The sequence below is a fragment of the Pseudopipra pipra genome, chromosome 4 (assembly GCF_036250125.1).
Source record: "Pseudopipra pipra isolate bDixPip1 chromosome 4, bDixPip1.hap1, whole genome shotgun sequence".
NCBI classification, from domain to species: Eukaryota; Metazoa; Chordata; class Aves; order Passeriformes; family Pipridae; genus Pseudopipra; species Pseudopipra pipra.
In genome coordinates this window covers 48603327-48621765 of record NC_087552.1, presented here as the reverse complement: position 1 = coordinate 48621765, position 18439 = coordinate 48603327, and the positions used below count along the sequence as shown (strand labels likewise).

Sequence of the window (18439 nt, the reverse complement as noted above, 5' to 3'; positions counted from 1 at the left end):
TCATGTTTGATTCCTTACTCCACAAGCAGAGCACATGGGGCATTGCTTTTCTTTAGTAAAACCCACTTGTAAATATTTTCTGTAAATATTTGCCAGCCTTGAATTAGTAGGATGGTATACAATGTCCTGAAAGCAGTTTTGAACACATAAGGTAAAATGCTGCACTAATGCCATTTGGATTGCTTTTGAGACACCAGTCTGAGTATTTGGGTTTAGGCTTGATGTGTCTTTGTGGCAGCACAACATGTTGTAGGGATGTGACAAGGTCTATACTAAGCCACCTTCTTGCATTGGTAAGCAAGTTTAGTCCCTACATTACAAGAAATTACACAATATTTCAGAGTCTTTTTTCTCAGAAGAAGTAATTGGCTGATGACACTACAAGTATATTTTCATACATTGCTTTAGTAGAAGGCAAAGGAGTGAAGAGTTACGAAATTCTCAATTTTCCATTAACTGTTTTCTTGGTTTGTGTCACGTGTATGTTAGTGAAGAAAGCGAGGAAAAACGTTTGTTTAGATCTTTCACTACTACTTGCTTACTTGGAATGTAGAATGTTTTTTCCATTGTTATACCTTCAAGTAAATTAGCTTCTTTTTAAAAATTATATAAGCATTAATCATGAATTTTTAAATGTTCTTAAAGGTTTGGAGGAAAAAATGGATATTTTATCCTTTTTTTTTTTTATAATACACCACAAAAAACAGTTCATTAAAATTATTTGGACATTTGGTCTCTGGATATTAGTTGTATTCAGTTTGTCCTAGTTTTGTTTGAATGGCTCTCAAATTAAAATTTTCATTTGGCTTTTAGTCTTGTGATGATATTTTTACTTTCATTTCTGCACAACATAAAATTCTGAGGAATATATTAATTGTTTAATCAGATTTTTTTCCTTTTTGTAAAGAGTATTAGCTGATGGTTTTCCAGGCAATTCTCTGGATAGTGCTGAAAGCCATGTTCAGTGCTAACAATATATTGGTTTTAGTGCAGCAATTAAAATCTTTTCAAGCATAGAGCTAAAAAATCAATTTGAGAGAACTGATATTTTTCTAGCTTACATTCTTAGCGTAAGAAGCTGTTAAGAAGTATTTTTATATATTTTTATGTATATATTTTTTATATTGTAGGCTCATGAAGAATCTATTCATGTGAACAATTTAATGAAAAAGATTAATAGAAAACACTTGACCTATGCAACAGTTTGAGTTCTCAGTCTTCTTTTCTTTCAGAAATTTTCAGCAGGATTGTTTAGTCTTTTAAATGTCACACTGTCAAATATTTTATGGTGCAATATCAAGTGTTCTTTACAATGATAATGCACACTGGAAACCTTGTGTCCTGGTGAGGAGAAAATGGCTCATGCAGTTTAGAAATTTGGCTGTTGGACCTCACTGCCTCCAGATTTACATTTTGGCTGAGAGATTAGATTTTAAATCTTCAGGATTGGCCTGAAACCTTAATTGTATTTCACAGTTTGTTTAATCCTGTAGGATTAATGCTGGTAGGAATTCATGTTGGTGTAATCACCAGCAATTAGTGAATTTTGATATTGATTACTCTTCCTCAGCTTGCATATTCCTTCATTCTGTCCTTTTGCCAAGGCAATCTAGGGGCAGTTGGCTTTTCCTGATGTAGATTTAGTAAAATGATGATGCCATACCGTAGTCTTTTAGTTCTAATATTGAACTAATAATAAAAATTTCATCATGTACTAATGTCTGGATGTTTCTGCAGCTATGGCAAAATGGATGAAAGCACTTGCAAAAGTTTTCTGTTCTTTCCCTCCCCAAAGTTTTGCAGTGAAAAGTGAGATTGAAAATACATATTTTTTAATGGAAGCAGAGTCGTTCATAACTAAAAGTGCTTTACGCTTGGTGAAGTAGTCTATTTTCTGACAATATTGTTTGAGCCCAGTTTATTATTTTCATGTAGTACAGTTCTGTGTGTTTGGTTGAGGTAAAGCTAGTTCTTTGCAAAGCATTAGAAGGTAATGTCCTATGAAGTATGCAGATTATTTTTATCTTGTAATCATTCCTTTCATAGTCAATAAGATAGGTTTACATGTTCAGGCAGTATATTTTGTTAGGTAAGCTAATTTAGTTGGGAAAAATTTGCTCAACTTTTAGTTAGATTTGTAACAACTAAGGTCGATCTGAACACCAGATTAGAGTAATTCTTGCACGTTTCTGTTAAAGGATGCTTCTTTTTCAGATATTTACAAGAAAATAGAGAACCAAACAATCTTTTTCCCTCCAAGTAGCGATTGAATGATTAGTTGCAGTGTCATAGCATTGGCTCAAACATCTGTAATGCTTACTGCTGCTAGAATACTTTGTTCATGTGGACCTACTATTTCCTCTGCCAAGCTATTAAAGGTCAGAGGCCAATTGCATTTCCTTCCATGTAACCATGGAATATAAAATAAAGCAAATGTAGTCTATGGGATGTTACTTTTCTTCTGTATAGTAAACATTTTATGAATTTAATGCTAATCTTGAGACCCTGAGTCATTCTTCATTATTTTTGCCTCTTAATAAATAAGATCTTAAAGAATAGGAATTTAAATTAAAAGCTGGATTTCACAGGCTTGCATAAAATCTTAACAATTGGTGTTAGTGTGAGGTCTTCATCTGAGGACACAGAAAATATGTTATCATTCTTCTTGATCATGTATGTAGTAATAGCTCAGTCTGGTTTTAGATCTACAGGTAATAAGCATAACCTATTACTATATCTGATATATCATTTGTTGTCTTTTTAGGTATACCAATAACAGTGCCGCCACCAGGTAAACTTGCTTAGATTTTTTTTTCCACATTTGGTTAAGAGATGAAAACTGATGTGCAATTTATCAACTTCCTTTTAATTATACAGATAAACAGTCATAAACACTAAACTGTATGTATATATGTAGGCTCAGTTATTTTGATGCCAGGTGGAAGAGAAAACGTGTGAAAATGCTGTTGACTGGTGGACCTAATAAGCCAGTTTGTCAGATGTATATTCCTTCTTTTCTTTAAAATCTTTTTTTCTAAGCTATGTGTTAAGTGATTTTGATTGCTGTACATTAAATATTGTTAGATAGTCAGGAATTCTTCTATGCTTCTAAATTAGCATATTTCTAATAATGATAAAATATTTTATTTGAAGCGCTCATAATGCATGCTTAATGTTTTGCCTTTGTAAAGCTGGAAAGTCGTTCTTAGTCTTACAAAATAAAACCCATTTACACAGAAACAATTTCTGCATTGTTCTCTCTGGGATTCGTTTGTTATTGTAAGCTTAGCCGAGTTCTTCTATGTGTTTATGGGTAGTAGGTTTTTCTTCCCCCCTCCCCTTACCTTATTTATTGTTACAGGTTTTCCACCACCACCTGGCGGTCCTCCACCATCCCTCATACCCACAATAGAAAGGTGATTATCTGTTTGAAATCTTATAAAGCAATATATCAGTATTCTGTAACTAAAAGAAATAAGTAAGCACTCTTACACTGGCCAGTGCTTTATGGATTTTTATCTGGGATAGGGGAGACAGTTTCAGATTTTTACAGTAATTTTACAGAAATGTTACTAGTCTCACCTGTCAGCCTATTCTTTGAGTAGGTTACTTGGCCACTTACTAGTTTAGTTATGGCACTGTATCAGTATAACTTATACTTCCGGCAGTATATCAGTGCCAAGACATAAGAACAAAATCAAGGTAAATGATTGTTAAAGTATTCTTTAGTAATCTGAAGGCCTATTTAAATGAACTCTATAATTTTCCGCTACCATATCCTTTTCTATAGATGCATGCAAACAATTTGGCCACAGATTCAAGCCCTCAAAAATTACAGGAAATTCCAGAGTTCCACAGAATACAAATTTTATTTCTGTTCTGTTTGTTGTAAGTGTTCAGCTGCGATAGGCCTAATTGTACTTTTTCAATACCTCTTTTTTGTATACATGTATATGTACATGCATACATGTATTTATATATATAGATACAAATTTCTAAAAAAGAAGAAAAAAGTCAGCTAGGACAGTCCTTGAAAAGTATTTGTCTTTAGCTAAAGGCCAAAACCAGGTCATATACAAAGCTCATTTAAGAAGATGGTACAAGCCTCTTGTCAGTCCTCTGGATCTCACCAAAGGAAGATATATGCAACTGTTCCTTTGAAACTGAAAATTCTATTAACATATATGCTAGAGGATGATGATGTAAATCTCTGAGAAAATTCTCATCTGATTTAATTGAGGAAAAAACCGTAACTGGAGGCATTTTATGTACATGAAAGTAAATTTATTATTTCATACTGACAGTTGCTGTGAGAGCTGCTTCTCATTGTTAAGCAGTGGTCATTGCCTTTACTTGTGATGAATATTTATGTAGTTTTGAAACATGATGTGAAAAAATCAAGTTTATTATGGAACCTGGGAACTATTTCTCATACTTTTAAATGTTAAGATGTTGCATGGGCCTTTCATTACCATTGGTGGTTTTTTTCCTTTTTGAATTAAGCTAACCCAAAACATACTTCTCAGTATTGAAGTGCTTTCGAGAACAGAATTAACACTTAGGTTAAATATGCAAAGATAATTCATGCAAGTTATGTAGGAAGTGCTGAAAGTCATGAAAGAATTATGTATGTATGAATTATGTCCTGTGTGAGTATTATCTTTTTTAACCCTTCTGTTTTTTACCTACTTGAGTTGACTGGCACTGGAAGAAGTTGTCCTAGAAAATGTGTAGCTAATTTAATAGCTTATTTATAGAACTACACATTTTAAGTCCACCTGTTCTTAGATATGCTCACACCTGTACTTTTTAACAGAAGAAATGAGAACAGCTTCATTCAGGAATGATGCACTTTCAAGCAAATGTAGATTAAATTCAGTATCTGTGCAGAAATGTATTATGATATGAGAAATATTTGAAATAGGAAATTCATTGAAAATATAAAGAGAGCAACTGATGATACAGATATTTTTCTTTAAAATTCCATAATTTTTTGTTTTCACCTCCTGTAGTAAAACATGAAATATACATATTTGTGTTGATAGACAGCTTCCTTATTCAGTAATGCTCAAAATGGAGAACTTAAATCCATTTGTAACAAATGCTGGGTTTTCATCTCTGGTGGCAAGAATATCGAAAGTATGTATTTATTGATGGAGGTAGCTCTGATGGTAAAACTGGGGTTTTATATGTATTTTCTTTTCAACAGTGGACATTCTTCTGGCTATGATGGTCGTTCTGTTCGCGCATTTTCATATGGCAGTGGTAAGTAAGGTTGCTGGATTTGAAAATTTTGACTAGTGCTATATCAAATCGTTTGATATACTTATGAGGATTTTAACTAGAAGACTAAACAGGTCCCGTCAGTAGTTCATTATGAAAGCTCATTGCTGACCATTGTAAATAGATACATGCTGTTGCAAATATAACCCCTGTTGAATACTATTGTTTTGCTTACTTGTATACTGTATATCTTTTCCTGCTGCTTTTGCAGAACTGTGATTTTGAAAAATTATATTCCATAATATTGACTACAAATCAGGGAGAATTTTTCAAGAACTGGTGGGATTTTGAAGCAGAAAAACAAGTACTGTTGAGATATCATCAGAATTTGAACCAGCAGGACCAGTCCTTGAAAAATCCTGAGTGATGTACAGAACATGTTTGTCTAAGACACTGTAGTCTTCAGCTATCCTGTTGCAAAGTCAGTCTTTTTTTTTTTTTTTAATTACTGTTATGGAAAAAAAATCTGATGCCAAAAACCTTCATTTTCCATTCTTCCAGCTAGAGTGAACTAAAATACAAGCTTCATCACAGGCATCCACAGAACCTACAGTGAGGTTAGAACTGTTACCTGGCACAGCTCTGCTTCTTGTGCCAAAAGATAAAATGGGAAGATAAAGATCACAGAATGGTTTTGGTTGGAAGGAACAATCAAAGATTATCTCATTCCAACCTCCCTGCCGTGGACAGGGACATCTTTCAATCACTATTCCACATTGCTCCAAGTCCTGTCCAACCTGGCCTTGAATACATCTAATGATGGGGCATCCACAACTTCTCTGGGCAACCACCATCCTCTTCATAAAGAATTTCTCCCCTATGTCCAGTCTACCATTTTTCAATTTAAAACCATGGCACCTTGTCCAGTCACTAACAGGCCCTGGTAAAAAGTCTTTCTTTGTCCTGCTTTCTTATGAGCTCCCTTGAAATATTGAAAGGCTGCAGTAATGTCTTTCCAGAGTCTTTTCTCTCTTCTCCAGGCTGAACAACCTAAACAACCTAGGAGAGATGTTCCATCTCTCTGATCATTTTTTGTGGCCCTCCTCTGGACCTGCTCTAACATGTCTTTCTTGTACTGGGGGTCCAAGAGCTTGATGCAAATACTCCAGGTGGGGTCTCATGAGAGCACACAGAGACAGAATCTCACAGCCTGCTTGCCTCTCTTCTTTTTAATGCAGCCGAGGATACAAGTGGCTTCCTGGGCTGCACACTCACATTGCTGGCTCATATTTAATTTTTTATCCAGCAGTATCCCCAAGCCCTTCTCTGCAGGGCTGCTTTGAATTAATTCATTACCCAGTTTGTACTGACACTGAGAATTGCCCCTACCCAGCTGCAGGACCTTGCATGTTGCCAGTCACTACCTCTGTCTGCCTTCGGACATCTGCCATCCAGCCCTATGGCTAGTGCCTTTTCTTTCAGCTGAATTCTGTTGCCTTGCTCCTTGTTCCTTTGAACCCTAGCTGATGGGAGGAGAAATTGTAGGAAAAGTTTTGCCTGTTTCTGGGGATACATAATGTTCAGCACAGATCAAATGTTCAGAACATCTGTCTCCTGAATGTTCCTAAGTCTTCAGCATGGATATACAAAATGACATTATGTAGTGACCTTGCAATTTGTAGCAGTGTAGCAGAGTAACAAGTGGTATTTTGTTGGTTCTTGGGATTCTTATCAGTTATCAAATGTTTGCTTTCATGCATTAGAAGCTTACTATGTTTTCAAGAATTCTTGATGTGGGTAAACAGCTCCTTTACACTATTTATTCAGTAATTAAATTGTGTTTGCTGAAGTTTTAGCAAAAAGGTAAAGCTGAGGCATATAACTAAGACCATGCAGAGTATCATAAGGAAAGCAGTCTTACAGTCATTAGTATGTATATTGCATCTAATATTTAGTCTCCAATATAGAATGTTTTCCACTTTGGTGTCTCTTTTGTTAGAATTTACTATTCTGCCAAGTATTGTCAGGGACATGAGAATATTTCCAAGTTTTATGTTGACCTTCAGAGGTGATGGCATGCTTATGTTTTTGCAGCACTGATATTTAAAAGATAACTGTTGTCATGGTCATGCCAACATTGAATTTGAACTTGTTCAGCAGGATTTAAAAAATTATGTTTGCCTTTTTATGTGGTTTATGGAGACCAAGGAGCACAGTCTGCTCCTATCTTCCCAGTCTTCTCCCAGTCTTCTACAGTCTGGTAAAATTTTGTATTTGCTTCACAAAGCAAATTGTCTGTCTCTAAGCTGTCCCTGTCATATGGACTTCTGGATCTGTAGAGGCTCAGTGACATTTTATTGCTGTTGCTGTCTTTTAGTGAAAGATGTTTTCCTGGCCAACATAATACTCTCACAGTTCCTGTTGCGCAGTGTGGTCACTGGTCAGCATTTTGCCAGTGCTCTCAGTGTATCAGAACTTAATATGTTGAGAGCTCAGCAGTGTAGTAGAGTAGAGATGATCATTGTGATTAACAATCACTAAGTATATTTATTTAATAGTTGCTTTGGATGATAGTGCTGAATCTCCAACCTGTTGTCGTCTTTGACAGTCTGTTATTTCCTAGTTTTCCTGGTGAAATTGTTGGGGAAGATGAGCAAATGGAATGTTCTAGCCTTTCTTCTGCCTATACAAATTCCTCAGCTCATACTTCCATGTCTTTTCCTTAGAAAAAGGCATGTTTCCCATTGCAAGCCCATTAGGAAGGTTACATTCTTAGCTTGCAGCTTCAAGAACGTCTGTTTTGTCTTTGTGCTCTTCCACTGCATCGATGTGGTTTTGTCAGTTTGCTCTTAAATCTTCCACAATTCAGTGCTACCTTTGCTGTCAGATCTTTGAATTTTACTGAGCTGCATTTGAAGCAACTTGTACTGTATGCTTGTTTGCTCTTTTTTCAAGCAATTCTCTGTTCCATGCTCTAAATGTTCTTTATATCTTATGAACTTGTAAGACATTTAATGTTACAGAAACAGTTGCAGAGTCAGTATTTTTTGAGGCACGAAGAAGATGCATTAAACAGTTTGCCTTACACTGTGACAGCATGAAGCTTTAAATTTTTAAACAATCTCCAAAACAGGACTCAAGTCTCCAAAACTATTAATTGTTCAAAGCTCTCTTCCTGTTTTAAAAAATAAAATCAGTGTTAAATTTTGCAAGTGTCTATTTTCTTGCAGAAATTATTGGAATAATCCATGTAAAAATAGTAGAAGTGACAAATTACTTCATTTGGTATAGTAAGTGCAGAACACCAATTCATATTAAAAAGTAAGCTTCTTGTGTGTTGTGAATAATTCCTGGTGAAAATCTAGATAAAAATATGCAGTGTCAAATTACTGGTTTATGTCATGTTGTTGGGGTGGAAATAACATACTTTTCTCTGGTGAGATTTACTCCAGATGTGGTGCAGTAACCAAAATTTATTGTAAAAGTTTATACTATCATTAATATTTGTTTTGTAGTATAGATTTAAAGTTAAACTTAAGTTTAAACTTTAGATCAGAATGCTCTGGCAGCCAGTGTCTCATAGACCATACATGTGTTGTTGACATAGTGGCAAGTCAAGGAAATTAGCAGCCTTTAAAGTCCAGCTGTCTTTTTGCTATTTCTGGCTGCTTTCCTTCGAAGAATTTCGGGTTTCGGCAGTATAATGAACAGCATAATATTGTATTAGGGCATTTTTTTCTGTTAACTCTTCATTTTGTCTGTAGACCTGGAGCTAAACAGTGTCAAGCATTTTATTAGTGGCAAAACCTTGTATAAATGCTTTTTTAATGAATTATAATACTTTTCATTGCAAACGTGTTTTAACAATGAAATGTTTTTTCTTGCTCCACTGCCTGCTCAAAAGGTCTTTTGTATTCTTCCTCTGGATGCTTGGCAAACTGCTGTCTTAAGCTTCTGCCAAAGCTTTCTGGGGCAGGAATATCTCAGACTTTACAGGCAAGGCAGCCTGAACATAGCTGTCAGCAGAAGCCACTGCTTTTATAACTCAACAGTCTTAAATACAGTATCAGTAACACACTTTACATTGTTCAGTGAATATTTATGTTAATTGTACTGTTAATCTCTTTGTGACACCATGAAGTCAAGTAAATATTGTTCTCATATTATAGATGATGAAGTGGAGCTCAAAACAAACGATTTATTGAAAGTTAGGAAAGCTAGCAAGGCAGATAAACAGAAAGGGAGAAGTAAGTCCTCAGTACTGTAAGTCCGCTAGAGAGTGCTGTTTCCAGCTAAATACTCAGCCTTTGTTATTTTTTTTACAGGATGCATTCATGGGACTTCTGGGGAGGGAGGGCAGGACAGAATAATTGGGACATTAAGAATAGTAGTTATGTGTTACATTGAAGTTGGCAGAAAGCAATAGAGAAGCATCTTCCCTCTCTCTTCCCATTGCTAGCCCCCTAAAAAACGGTTTTGAGACAGTGTTGTGACTTCCTTCTTAACTTCTTAAGCATATCATCTTTTAGATTAAGACTATGCTTAATTTTCTTAAACTATTATATTTTAGTGGTGGTGGTTGTCCTGAGTATTCATCAGAAATGTCATCATACAAAGCACAAGTGGGAATGTTATTTCTTCTCCCAGATTAAATTTATCTCTAAAGCTCCTGTTACATCTCTAATCAGAAAAGCATGACAAAGCACAGTATAGAATATAAATTAGTGAATGAGAACTTTATAACTGACGTATATCACTTTTAAATACAGTGATATTAAAGGGGGAAAAATAAAAATAGTAGCATCTAAATATAAAGTTGGAAGCGTCCTTTTTGCTTCTTTTTCTGAACTGTGGTTTCAGAACAACTAAGTTTCAAATGCAGTTTTGTTTGTGGTTAATTTTGTTTTGTTGCTCCCCCAGAACAAAGCCATTTGACCACATAAAATCAGATTCGTTCAGAAGATCTTCGCACAATATTTTAATTTTTTTTCCCAAAAGTATTTAGGCAGTCCTCGGGGTATATATCCTGGTTCTATACATCTTCATAAGAAGTATTTAAATGAGGGCCAGAGGCTTTTATTAGCATCATAGAAAAAATGTGGTGTTTGCTTAGAATTAACTCTAATTTGAAAGGGGAAAATTGAAAAACGTCATCAGAGGAGGCTGACAAACCTCTGTGTTTTCGCGCATAAGTAGTATTGCAATTTCTGTATGATTTCTGATTTTGTTCTTTCTAATACCTACATCTCTCTCTTTAGTCACCTTTCCACACCCTGCAGGTTCTGCACCTTCATGGTCTAGTCTTCTAGACACCAGCAAGCAATGGGATTACTATGCACGAAGAGAGAAAGATAGGGAACGTGAGAGAGAGCGATCTCGAGATCGGGATCGTGACCGGGACCGAGACAGAGATCGAGAACGTACCAGAGACAGGGAAAGGGACCGAGATCACAGTCCATCTTCAAGTGCGTTCAACAGGTTAGTGAAATGTCTTAAGCGTGCTGTAACTCTGTTCAAAACCCTTGTCTGTTTTAAATAGTGTACTTCAACATTAAAATGTAGTGTTCAGCTGTATATTCCAAAGAGCTAGAGGGTGTGGCTTCCTCCCCTTCACCCTTTTCCCTTGGAAACTGTAATTCTAAATTTCTAAATGTAAAACAGAAGTGAAAAAAATGGACAGTAAACATCCAAACTGGTCATAGCGCTTTACAGTTTAAAGGTGCGATTTAAGCCTTGAGAATGATTAAGATACCCATCTCTGACATCAGTAGGTCTAGAAAAAACCTGTAGATGTACTAAATGAATTTTAGTTGCCGATTTGGTGCAAAGAGCAATGTGTTGCAACATTTGACCTTAATTAATGTTGTTATTACCTGCTAAAATGGTTAATTTAGTTGTTAAAACTGGCTGGATAATAATCTGTCTTCTTTAAAACTATTATTTCAAGGTCAAGAACTTTTTTTCATTTTCATGCAGATGATTAAAATCATGGCAGATAACTTAATTCAGCTTTCAACTCTCTAATGGCTTTAAAAAAAAAGCTGCAACTGTTCTGTGATTCATGTGCACAAGTACAAAGCATTTAATGTTGAGCATTCGATGCTCTATGACTCCACAGAGCAGAGGTCTGTTGGCTTGCCAGATTTTTCTAAATTTCCTCTGCTTGTTGTTTGCTAAGCATTTTGGGGTAAATATTTGATGCTTTTTTTAGTGTTTTTTTTTTTTTTTAAGTTTTAATTTTTGCAGAATATATATGTTAGCTATTAGGCAGATTGTTCTTACAGTGGTTTTATGCTGTGAGGAATGAGAGCACCCAGAGTCAACATTAGTTCGGTTGAGAGATAGCATTTTTTGCCTGATGATTGTTAGCTGGGTGCACACTGCAAGATGGGGGATTTTCCATGTATGCCAGTGTGGTGATGTCCTCTCCTGTGTGCATGTGTTATGTTCCAGGGTCAGTTTCTGACAACTGAAGACCTTTCTAATCATCTGTTTCTCAGACAGCTTGATTGAAGGCCAGAAAGAACCCTGGTCATTCAAGGGTGCTTGAAATGAACCTTAATAGCTTCCAGGCCTTGAGAAATCTCTGTGCTGCTGCCAGAGTTATCTGTAAAGGAGGGGGAAGAGCAGGCCTCAACTTTGTGTGACTAAATTATCCACCATCTGTAGCAAAGCTGTTGCCACATGGCTGTGTAAGAAAATGGGAGGCCCTTAACTAGGATAAGTTGGTTTGGGAATCACAGAAAAGGTGGGAGAGGCTTAAGAAAGAACATGCAGACATAATGTTTTTAGGAAGGTTGATTTTCAATTCTGTGCACTTAAGAAAATAAAATGAATTGAGCTGTGAGGAAGAGAATGTGAACTATTTTGGAGACTGCACGGATTTATAACTTTTATTTATATTCTCTTTGTTTAAACTTTGATCAAGCGATACTTTCGTGGGATTTGGAGTAAGCATCGTGTTTAGCTTTTACTGCTCAGAAATTACTGCTGTCAATGGTTTTAGTATTTGTTTTCCAGATAAATAGCCTGTGTCTGTGCTACAGCATTTCTTAAAATTTGTAAAAAAATGGGAATTGTTTTTATTCTATTAGTATAACCAAAATGCGGTTTAAAAAGCTGAACTTCCAGCTGTCTTTGTATTTTGTTTTGCTTTTACCCTGCTATCCTCAGAGGAAAGTGTGCATTTAGTCAATTAGTTATGACTAAAAATGTAGACTTTGGGATTTCATTGATATCTTACCATTTTGTGGTTTTTCCTCAGCAATTTGAAAAATGAAAAAAAAACCCCAAAACAACAAACTAAAACCTGAGCAACTGTATTTCTAAGGTCCTGGAACCCAGTAATCCCATGCAGCAGAGCAGATAAGGGTCTGTCTGACTAGAGAGCAGCTTTATAGGACTTGGTGTCCTGACAGTCAGAAGATTGAAAGAGACTCCACGATCAATGTGTGATTAAGGTCAAAATGCACTGAGCAGCATTAGAGTGTTCCTGAAAGTTCCCAACATACTGATCTTGGCAAACTGATTTTTTACTTTACTTATAGAAGTCGTTTATTTTCGGATACACTTAACAAGGTGTCATGGTTTGTTCATAGTTTGCCAAAATAAGATTTAAAAAGGAGTATCCATAATATTTTTAAACTTTTCTAGAGTGTTTTAAAATAGCTGTGTAACAGAACAGATGCAGACTGTGGGTTAACGTTAAAGGTTTTGGGTTCATCTTTGAAACCAAGCCATAAGTCTACAAGTAGCCATCTGATTTCTTATGCCAAGATTATGAGAAGGTAGTGCTACACATTCAGATTTTAACTTTTTCATTAGATTATCAAAATACTAGTTTTGGGAGGCAATATCAGATACTGAGAGGAAACTGTAGCTGCACAGAGAGGCTGGGAAGTCTCCATCCTTGGAGATATCCCAAACCAGTCTTGACATTGTCCTGATGGCCCTGCTTTAGCAGCGATTTGGCCCAGATGACCTCCAGTCGTGCCTTCCAACCCCAGTCAGTCTGTGATTCTGTGTCATCTGGTCACAAATGTACTTTGCAGGATGTGATCAGCCTACTCTCAGATCTGTAGTTATAAATGCATTATAAAAATCAATGAAGTTGTATTACTCAGTGGCAAATCATAACTTTTGAGTTCTGTAATAGCTGTAGTTTTCCTGATTTTGATGTGTGAATAATTTTGTGTCCCTTAGAAAAGCAGGATTTACTGTGGGGTGTTTGATGCTTCTCTGCAGTCTCTTAAATTGCTAATTTTTGAAGTTTGCTTAATGATATAATTATACAGTTTCACAGAAAGACTAGTGCTGTTGCTTTAGACATTCTGCCTTCTCACTCTGAGTTTTCATGCATAGCTGTGGTAATCATTAATGTGATGTCTTCACTTGGGAAACGGCCAGGGGATCCAAGTTATGGGAGATAAAATTGGTGTGATCTAAGTTCTCACTGCTCCAGGACATGAGAAATCTCTTTAGACTTGAGCTGTTCTCCTTGTGTAATCTGTCTGATCTGTTCTGCTGCTGTCAGGGACTGCAGGAAGATACTTTCTTTGACGGTAAATGTTGGCAAAGACAAAACACTTGCCTTTTGTCAAGTTGATAGTATCTAAATTGTTTCCTGTTTTCATTACTGGCTCAGAAAGCCTGGTTGCGTTGTGCCTTTCTTTAGGATTTGTTGGGGATCTTCTGCCAAACTATGGTTACAGAAGACTTCACATGATGTGTATAAATAGTTACGCTAAATTCATTTGCATTGAGGTCGTGCTATTAAATGATGCTGGACACTATCTGGGTAGGATTTTCTTAGTAGAGAAATGATTAAATGATCATGCCTTTTTAAGCTGTGCTAATATAGGATTTGAGTGGTGTTGGCTAACAACAGATAGTGCTATCTTTTTTTTTTTTAAATTTCACTGAACTCTTGGAACTGCCCTTTTCACCAAGTCAAAATATGAAAATATGTTTTTAAGTAAAGCCTTTAAAATCTTGCCTAGCCTGCAATATTTAGGGGTTTTTACCAGCATTGTGTCAGGACAGCGGTCAAGGTAATCCAACAGAGGAGTGGAAGTAGAGATGGCATTGGCACTGGAGAAAAATTAATTTTAAAAGCAACTCAAAAACACTGAGTATATTTTATTGTCAGTCTCTTTGTATCCAGCTTTTCATTTTCTTGAAGCTGATGTAAGGAAATAGATTGAGTGTATAAAAATTTAATCTAATTTACCCAAATGGTGTAATAGTCAAAAAGTATGCTGATAAGTGTTGAGTGTTACATACACTGATCTGAAGACATTGCTGAAGTTTATGCAGGATTGTATTTCAGTTGCAGTTAGATACAGGTTGAAGCTAACAGCTTGGTAACTCCTATACAAACATAATGGGACACTGTTGTATTCTTTTTTCTTTTGTTTTTATTGAACAATTTCCTTTCAAAATTGCACTAACTACAGAAGTCTAGTGTGTAAGGTGAAGAGCTTTAATGTCCTTTGAGCGTTGCGGATCTCATATAGACACCTAGAAGCAATATTAAGATTTTCCAGTCATGTAGCTTGAGAGTAAAAATTTCTTTTTTTTTCTAATATATACGTATTGCTTGGTGTTACTGTCCTGAAAGTATCTTCTTTTTGAATCAGTGATGAAGAGCGCTACAGATACAGAGACTATGCAGAAAGAGGGTACGACCGCCATAGAACAAGTAGAGAGAAAGAAGACAGACACAGAGACAGGAGACACAGAGAGAAAGAAGAGACTAGACATAAGTCATCTCGAAGGTTTGATTTTTTTTTTTTTTTTAATAAGATACGAAAGAGTTGCCCAGTTTAAAAAAAATAGAGTAAACTTTTAAAAGAACCCCAAACAAACTGGAGTTTTGTGGAAAGACTGTAAACACTCAAGTGTGCTGCTTGGAACAAATCTGCCATATAAAATGGGGACAGACAAAAAGCAATACTGGCCCTGGATAACCTCGTACTGAATGGTGTGTGTGACAGTCTTGGTTGGTGAACAGAAATTATGAATTTGGGGAAAGAAGGGTAAAAATGGTTGGTCAGAAAGAGGTGGAGTGAAGCTGACATTCAGTGCATAAACAAAAGAACTCAGCAGTGATTCTTAGTAAGTAAAATATCCCTCATGGTCACTTGATGGAAAGTTTTCTACATGATCCATTTTAAGTTAGAAACTAAGGTTAACTCCAGGAAATGTGGTCAACAAGAATGTCAAATTGTTAAGGAATGCCAATGGGGACATGACATTATTTAAAAGTATTGCTATTAGAATAGGGGTTACAAATGTGAAAAATCATTCCATTTTCCCAACAAAAAGTACAGGGTTGGTGGATGTATGTACTGCTTAATGAAAAATTCAGTTTGGCACTCATATCCAAATGCTCTGAGGTGGAATGGGAGCAGGTGCCACTTTTCAAATATGAATGCAGAAGCTGTTTTTTTGGTCCTTTGTAATTAAATGGGGCCTGAAGTGTCAAGTGTTTGAAGCATATTTTCTCTCTCTTTATTTAGTAACAGCAGACGTCGTCACGACAGTGAAGAAGGGGACAGCCACAGAAGGCACAAACACAAAAAATCCAAAAGAAGCAAAGAAGGAAAAGAAGCCAGTGGTGAACCTGCTCCTGAACAGGAAAACACTGAAGCTGCCCCTGTGGAATAGGCTTGTGTGATTTTTGCCTACTTGCATATATATTAGTGCCAGAAATAGATTACTATAAATCTTGTTATTTTTCTGGGAATTATAATAATTTGCTCTTAATCTTGTTCTGTTAGTTTGAAATCAAAGGTTACTTTGGGGTTTTTTTGAAAATAAAAGACTGAATTTTTCATGTTAAGATTCTTGGACTGACTTTGTCTTTTAAGAAACAGTGAGAAAACATCTTAAAGCTAGAGGCTTATGCTCTTACAATATAAGTAGGGCTTAAATTCTTTGTATTAAATTGTTTCCTTTTTCCATAAGCCAACGGGAAGGTCATTCTTTTACTGACTTTAGAAACAGTGTGCATTCATTTTATTATATGCCAACATCTGGAACAGTGTGGGTTTAGTATAGCTTTTGGAGTCCTATTTGGAAACATCATCCTTTACTACAGGGACAGGCAGAAATTGCAGACTCTTCAAGAACCTTGTATTGTATTAAGGTGAAACAAAAAAAAAAATTAGGGAAAGTGGGAAAGGTGCCGATTGTTCTTAGTCAAATGGAACACTAAATGTGGTGATGATACACTTGGTAATTATGTCTGGTTTGTGTGGGTGCATAAGGATGAATTAAGCTGGATAATCATCCCTGCTGCTTTTCAGTGGCTTAAGAGAAAGTTCATTTTAGTCTTTGTTCTAGGGGAACAGCTGTCCTTAACATGATAAAGATTAACAAACGTATCGTCTTCCCAGTGCAAGCTTGTGAGTCAAAAATAAGACTGTAGAACGTGGGTAATTTTCAGAGAAAGACAAAGAATTAATATAAGAGACATATCATCACTTTCAGATTTACTTCATTCAGAACAGTATCAAGTGTGGTTGATATGGTGGTCCTGCAAAAATTGTACTGCCCAGTCAGGGTGCTATCTAGAAGACTTACTCCATGACAATAGCAGGGTGAAGTGTACCTCATTAAAGCAGCAATTCTATATAAAAATCCCAGATTTAATAGTATTAATCAAAACATACCAGGGAAATGAGATCATCTGGTTTTGGATGAAAATAATGTCTGTACAAGTACACAGTTACAATTATTTTTAATTATTTTAGAAATTTAATTCACAGTTTTACAGACTAACAAACAGTACTTGAAAGTCTTCAAAATACCAGCTTTCATGCTGACCATGAAAAGGTACACAAAATCAAAGTGCTATTAATGTGTTGGATAAAAACCCTTCACCTGATTATTGCAACTAGAAAAATTGCAAGAAATTTTTCCATAAGTTATTCATGGATTTCTTTTTGTAAATCAAAATAGAGTGGGTGAGCAGGAGCTGTTGCTCCTTAAATTTCATTATTATCATAATGCATTAAATAGATATATATATATGTATAAAAAACAACAAAAAACCCTTAAGAACACAGGGAAGGAAAGAGTTAAGTCTGTAGCTTAGATCACTCTGAAGTGACTTTCTGACAGGTTTTGCTGCTTTGCCTAAACTTGACTTTTCTTGACATGCAGGTTGAAGTTTCACAAACCTTTTCTTTATAAATACATACTTGAGCCCCCCAAAAAGCAAAGACTGATGTTCCTTTTTTTTCCCCCCTGTGTTAAATTACTTGTCATACTCTCCACAAAGACTTGTTTTATAAAAAAGTGCCAGGCCAGGACACAATTGTGAGAGTAATTTTTCCTTTCAGTTCTTTGAGCATCCTTGCCAAGCAGGCATGCATCATTCCTGATGTGTTCCTGCCATTGACAGCAAGGAGGATGTCACCACATCTGAAAAAACAAATGCAAATGCAAGAGAACAATTAAACAAGGTGATTTCTTATCTTAAATGTTTGCAAATGCCAAAGCATGTCCTTAAACTCGGAGGAAAGGGAAGAAATAAGTACTATGGTTCCTTCTCTGGCTAACTACTGTTCATGAATAAGGGAATAATAAAGCAGGTGAAAAATACTTCACTTGTTTGGTTTTCTTACAAATTTGTAATTAATTAGACATATTTGAAAGAAAACAGGATATAGTTCTTTCAGATGGGAATTATCATCACGGAATTATAAAAGGGCTTGGGTTGGGAGGGACCTTAAAGATCATCTAGTTCCAACCACCCTGCTGTGAGCAGGGACACCTTCTGCTCTAGACCAGGTTGCTCAAAGCCCCAACCAACCTGTCCTTGAACAGGGGTGAGGCATCCACAACTTCTCTGGGCAACTTGTTAGTACCTCACCACTCTCACATTAAATAATTTCTTTCTAGTATCTAATCTAAACCTGCTATCTTTCAGTTTAAAGCCATTCCCTCTTGTTCTGTCACTGCATGCCCTTGTAAAGAGTCCCTTTCCAGCTTTTTTGTAGGCCCTCTTTAGATATTGGAATGATCCATTTTCTGAGTAAACTTATGTTTTAAGGCTTGTTAATTGATTTAAATTTGCACCATAATTGTGCATCTATTCTCTTAAATTTGTATTGGTGTTTGCAGGGAAGGCTTTTGGTTGGGGTTTTTTAGAGCTGGGTATGTGGGAAAGCTTCTTTGTGCTGGCATGCTTTGTACTACCCCAGAGATC

General features: G+C 36.0%; 3 protein-coding genes across 7 annotated transcripts in view; 1 reads left to right on the top strand and 2 right to left on the bottom strand.

Annotated features, from left to right (window-relative positions):
* FIP1L1 (factor interacting with PAPOLA and CPSF1) overlaps positions 1–16066 on the top strand; it is a 40631-nt gene extending 24565 nt beyond the window's left edge. For 2 of the 4 annotated variants that reach the window (XM_064653961.1, XM_064653960.1), the window contains 7 exons: positions 2765–2791; positions 3362–3416; positions 5210–5265; positions 9393–9470; positions 10482–10701; positions 14862–14999; positions 15744–16066. In XM_064653961.1, coding sequence (XP_064510031.1) covers positions 2765–2791; positions 3362–3416; positions 5210–5265; positions 9393–9470; positions 10482–10701; positions 14862–14999; positions 15744–15891 — 722 coding nt within the window. In that variant the 3' untranslated portion in view covers positions 15892–16066. The remainder of the gene's footprint in view (positions 1–2764; positions 2792–3361; positions 3417–5209; positions 5266–9392; positions 9471–10481; positions 10702–14861; positions 15000–15743) is intronic. The other 2 variants (XM_064653962.1, XM_064653963.1) reach the window with 1 other exon arrangement.
* Positions 1–18439, bottom strand: part of CHIC2 (cysteine rich hydrophobic domain 2) — a 515980-nt gene that overhangs the window by 235051 nt on the left and 262490 nt on the right. The gene's annotated exons all lie outside the window — the stretch shown is intronic.
* Positions 16950–18439, bottom strand: part of LNX1 (ligand of numb-protein X 1) — a 66398-nt gene continuing 64908 nt past the window's right edge. For both annotated transcript variants that reach the window (XM_064653957.1, XM_064653958.1), the window contains exon 10: positions 16950–17652. In XM_064653957.1, coding sequence (XP_064510027.1) covers positions 17517–17652 — 136 coding nt within the window. In that variant the 3' untranslated portion in view covers positions 16950–17516. The remainder of the gene's footprint in view (positions 17653–18439) is intronic.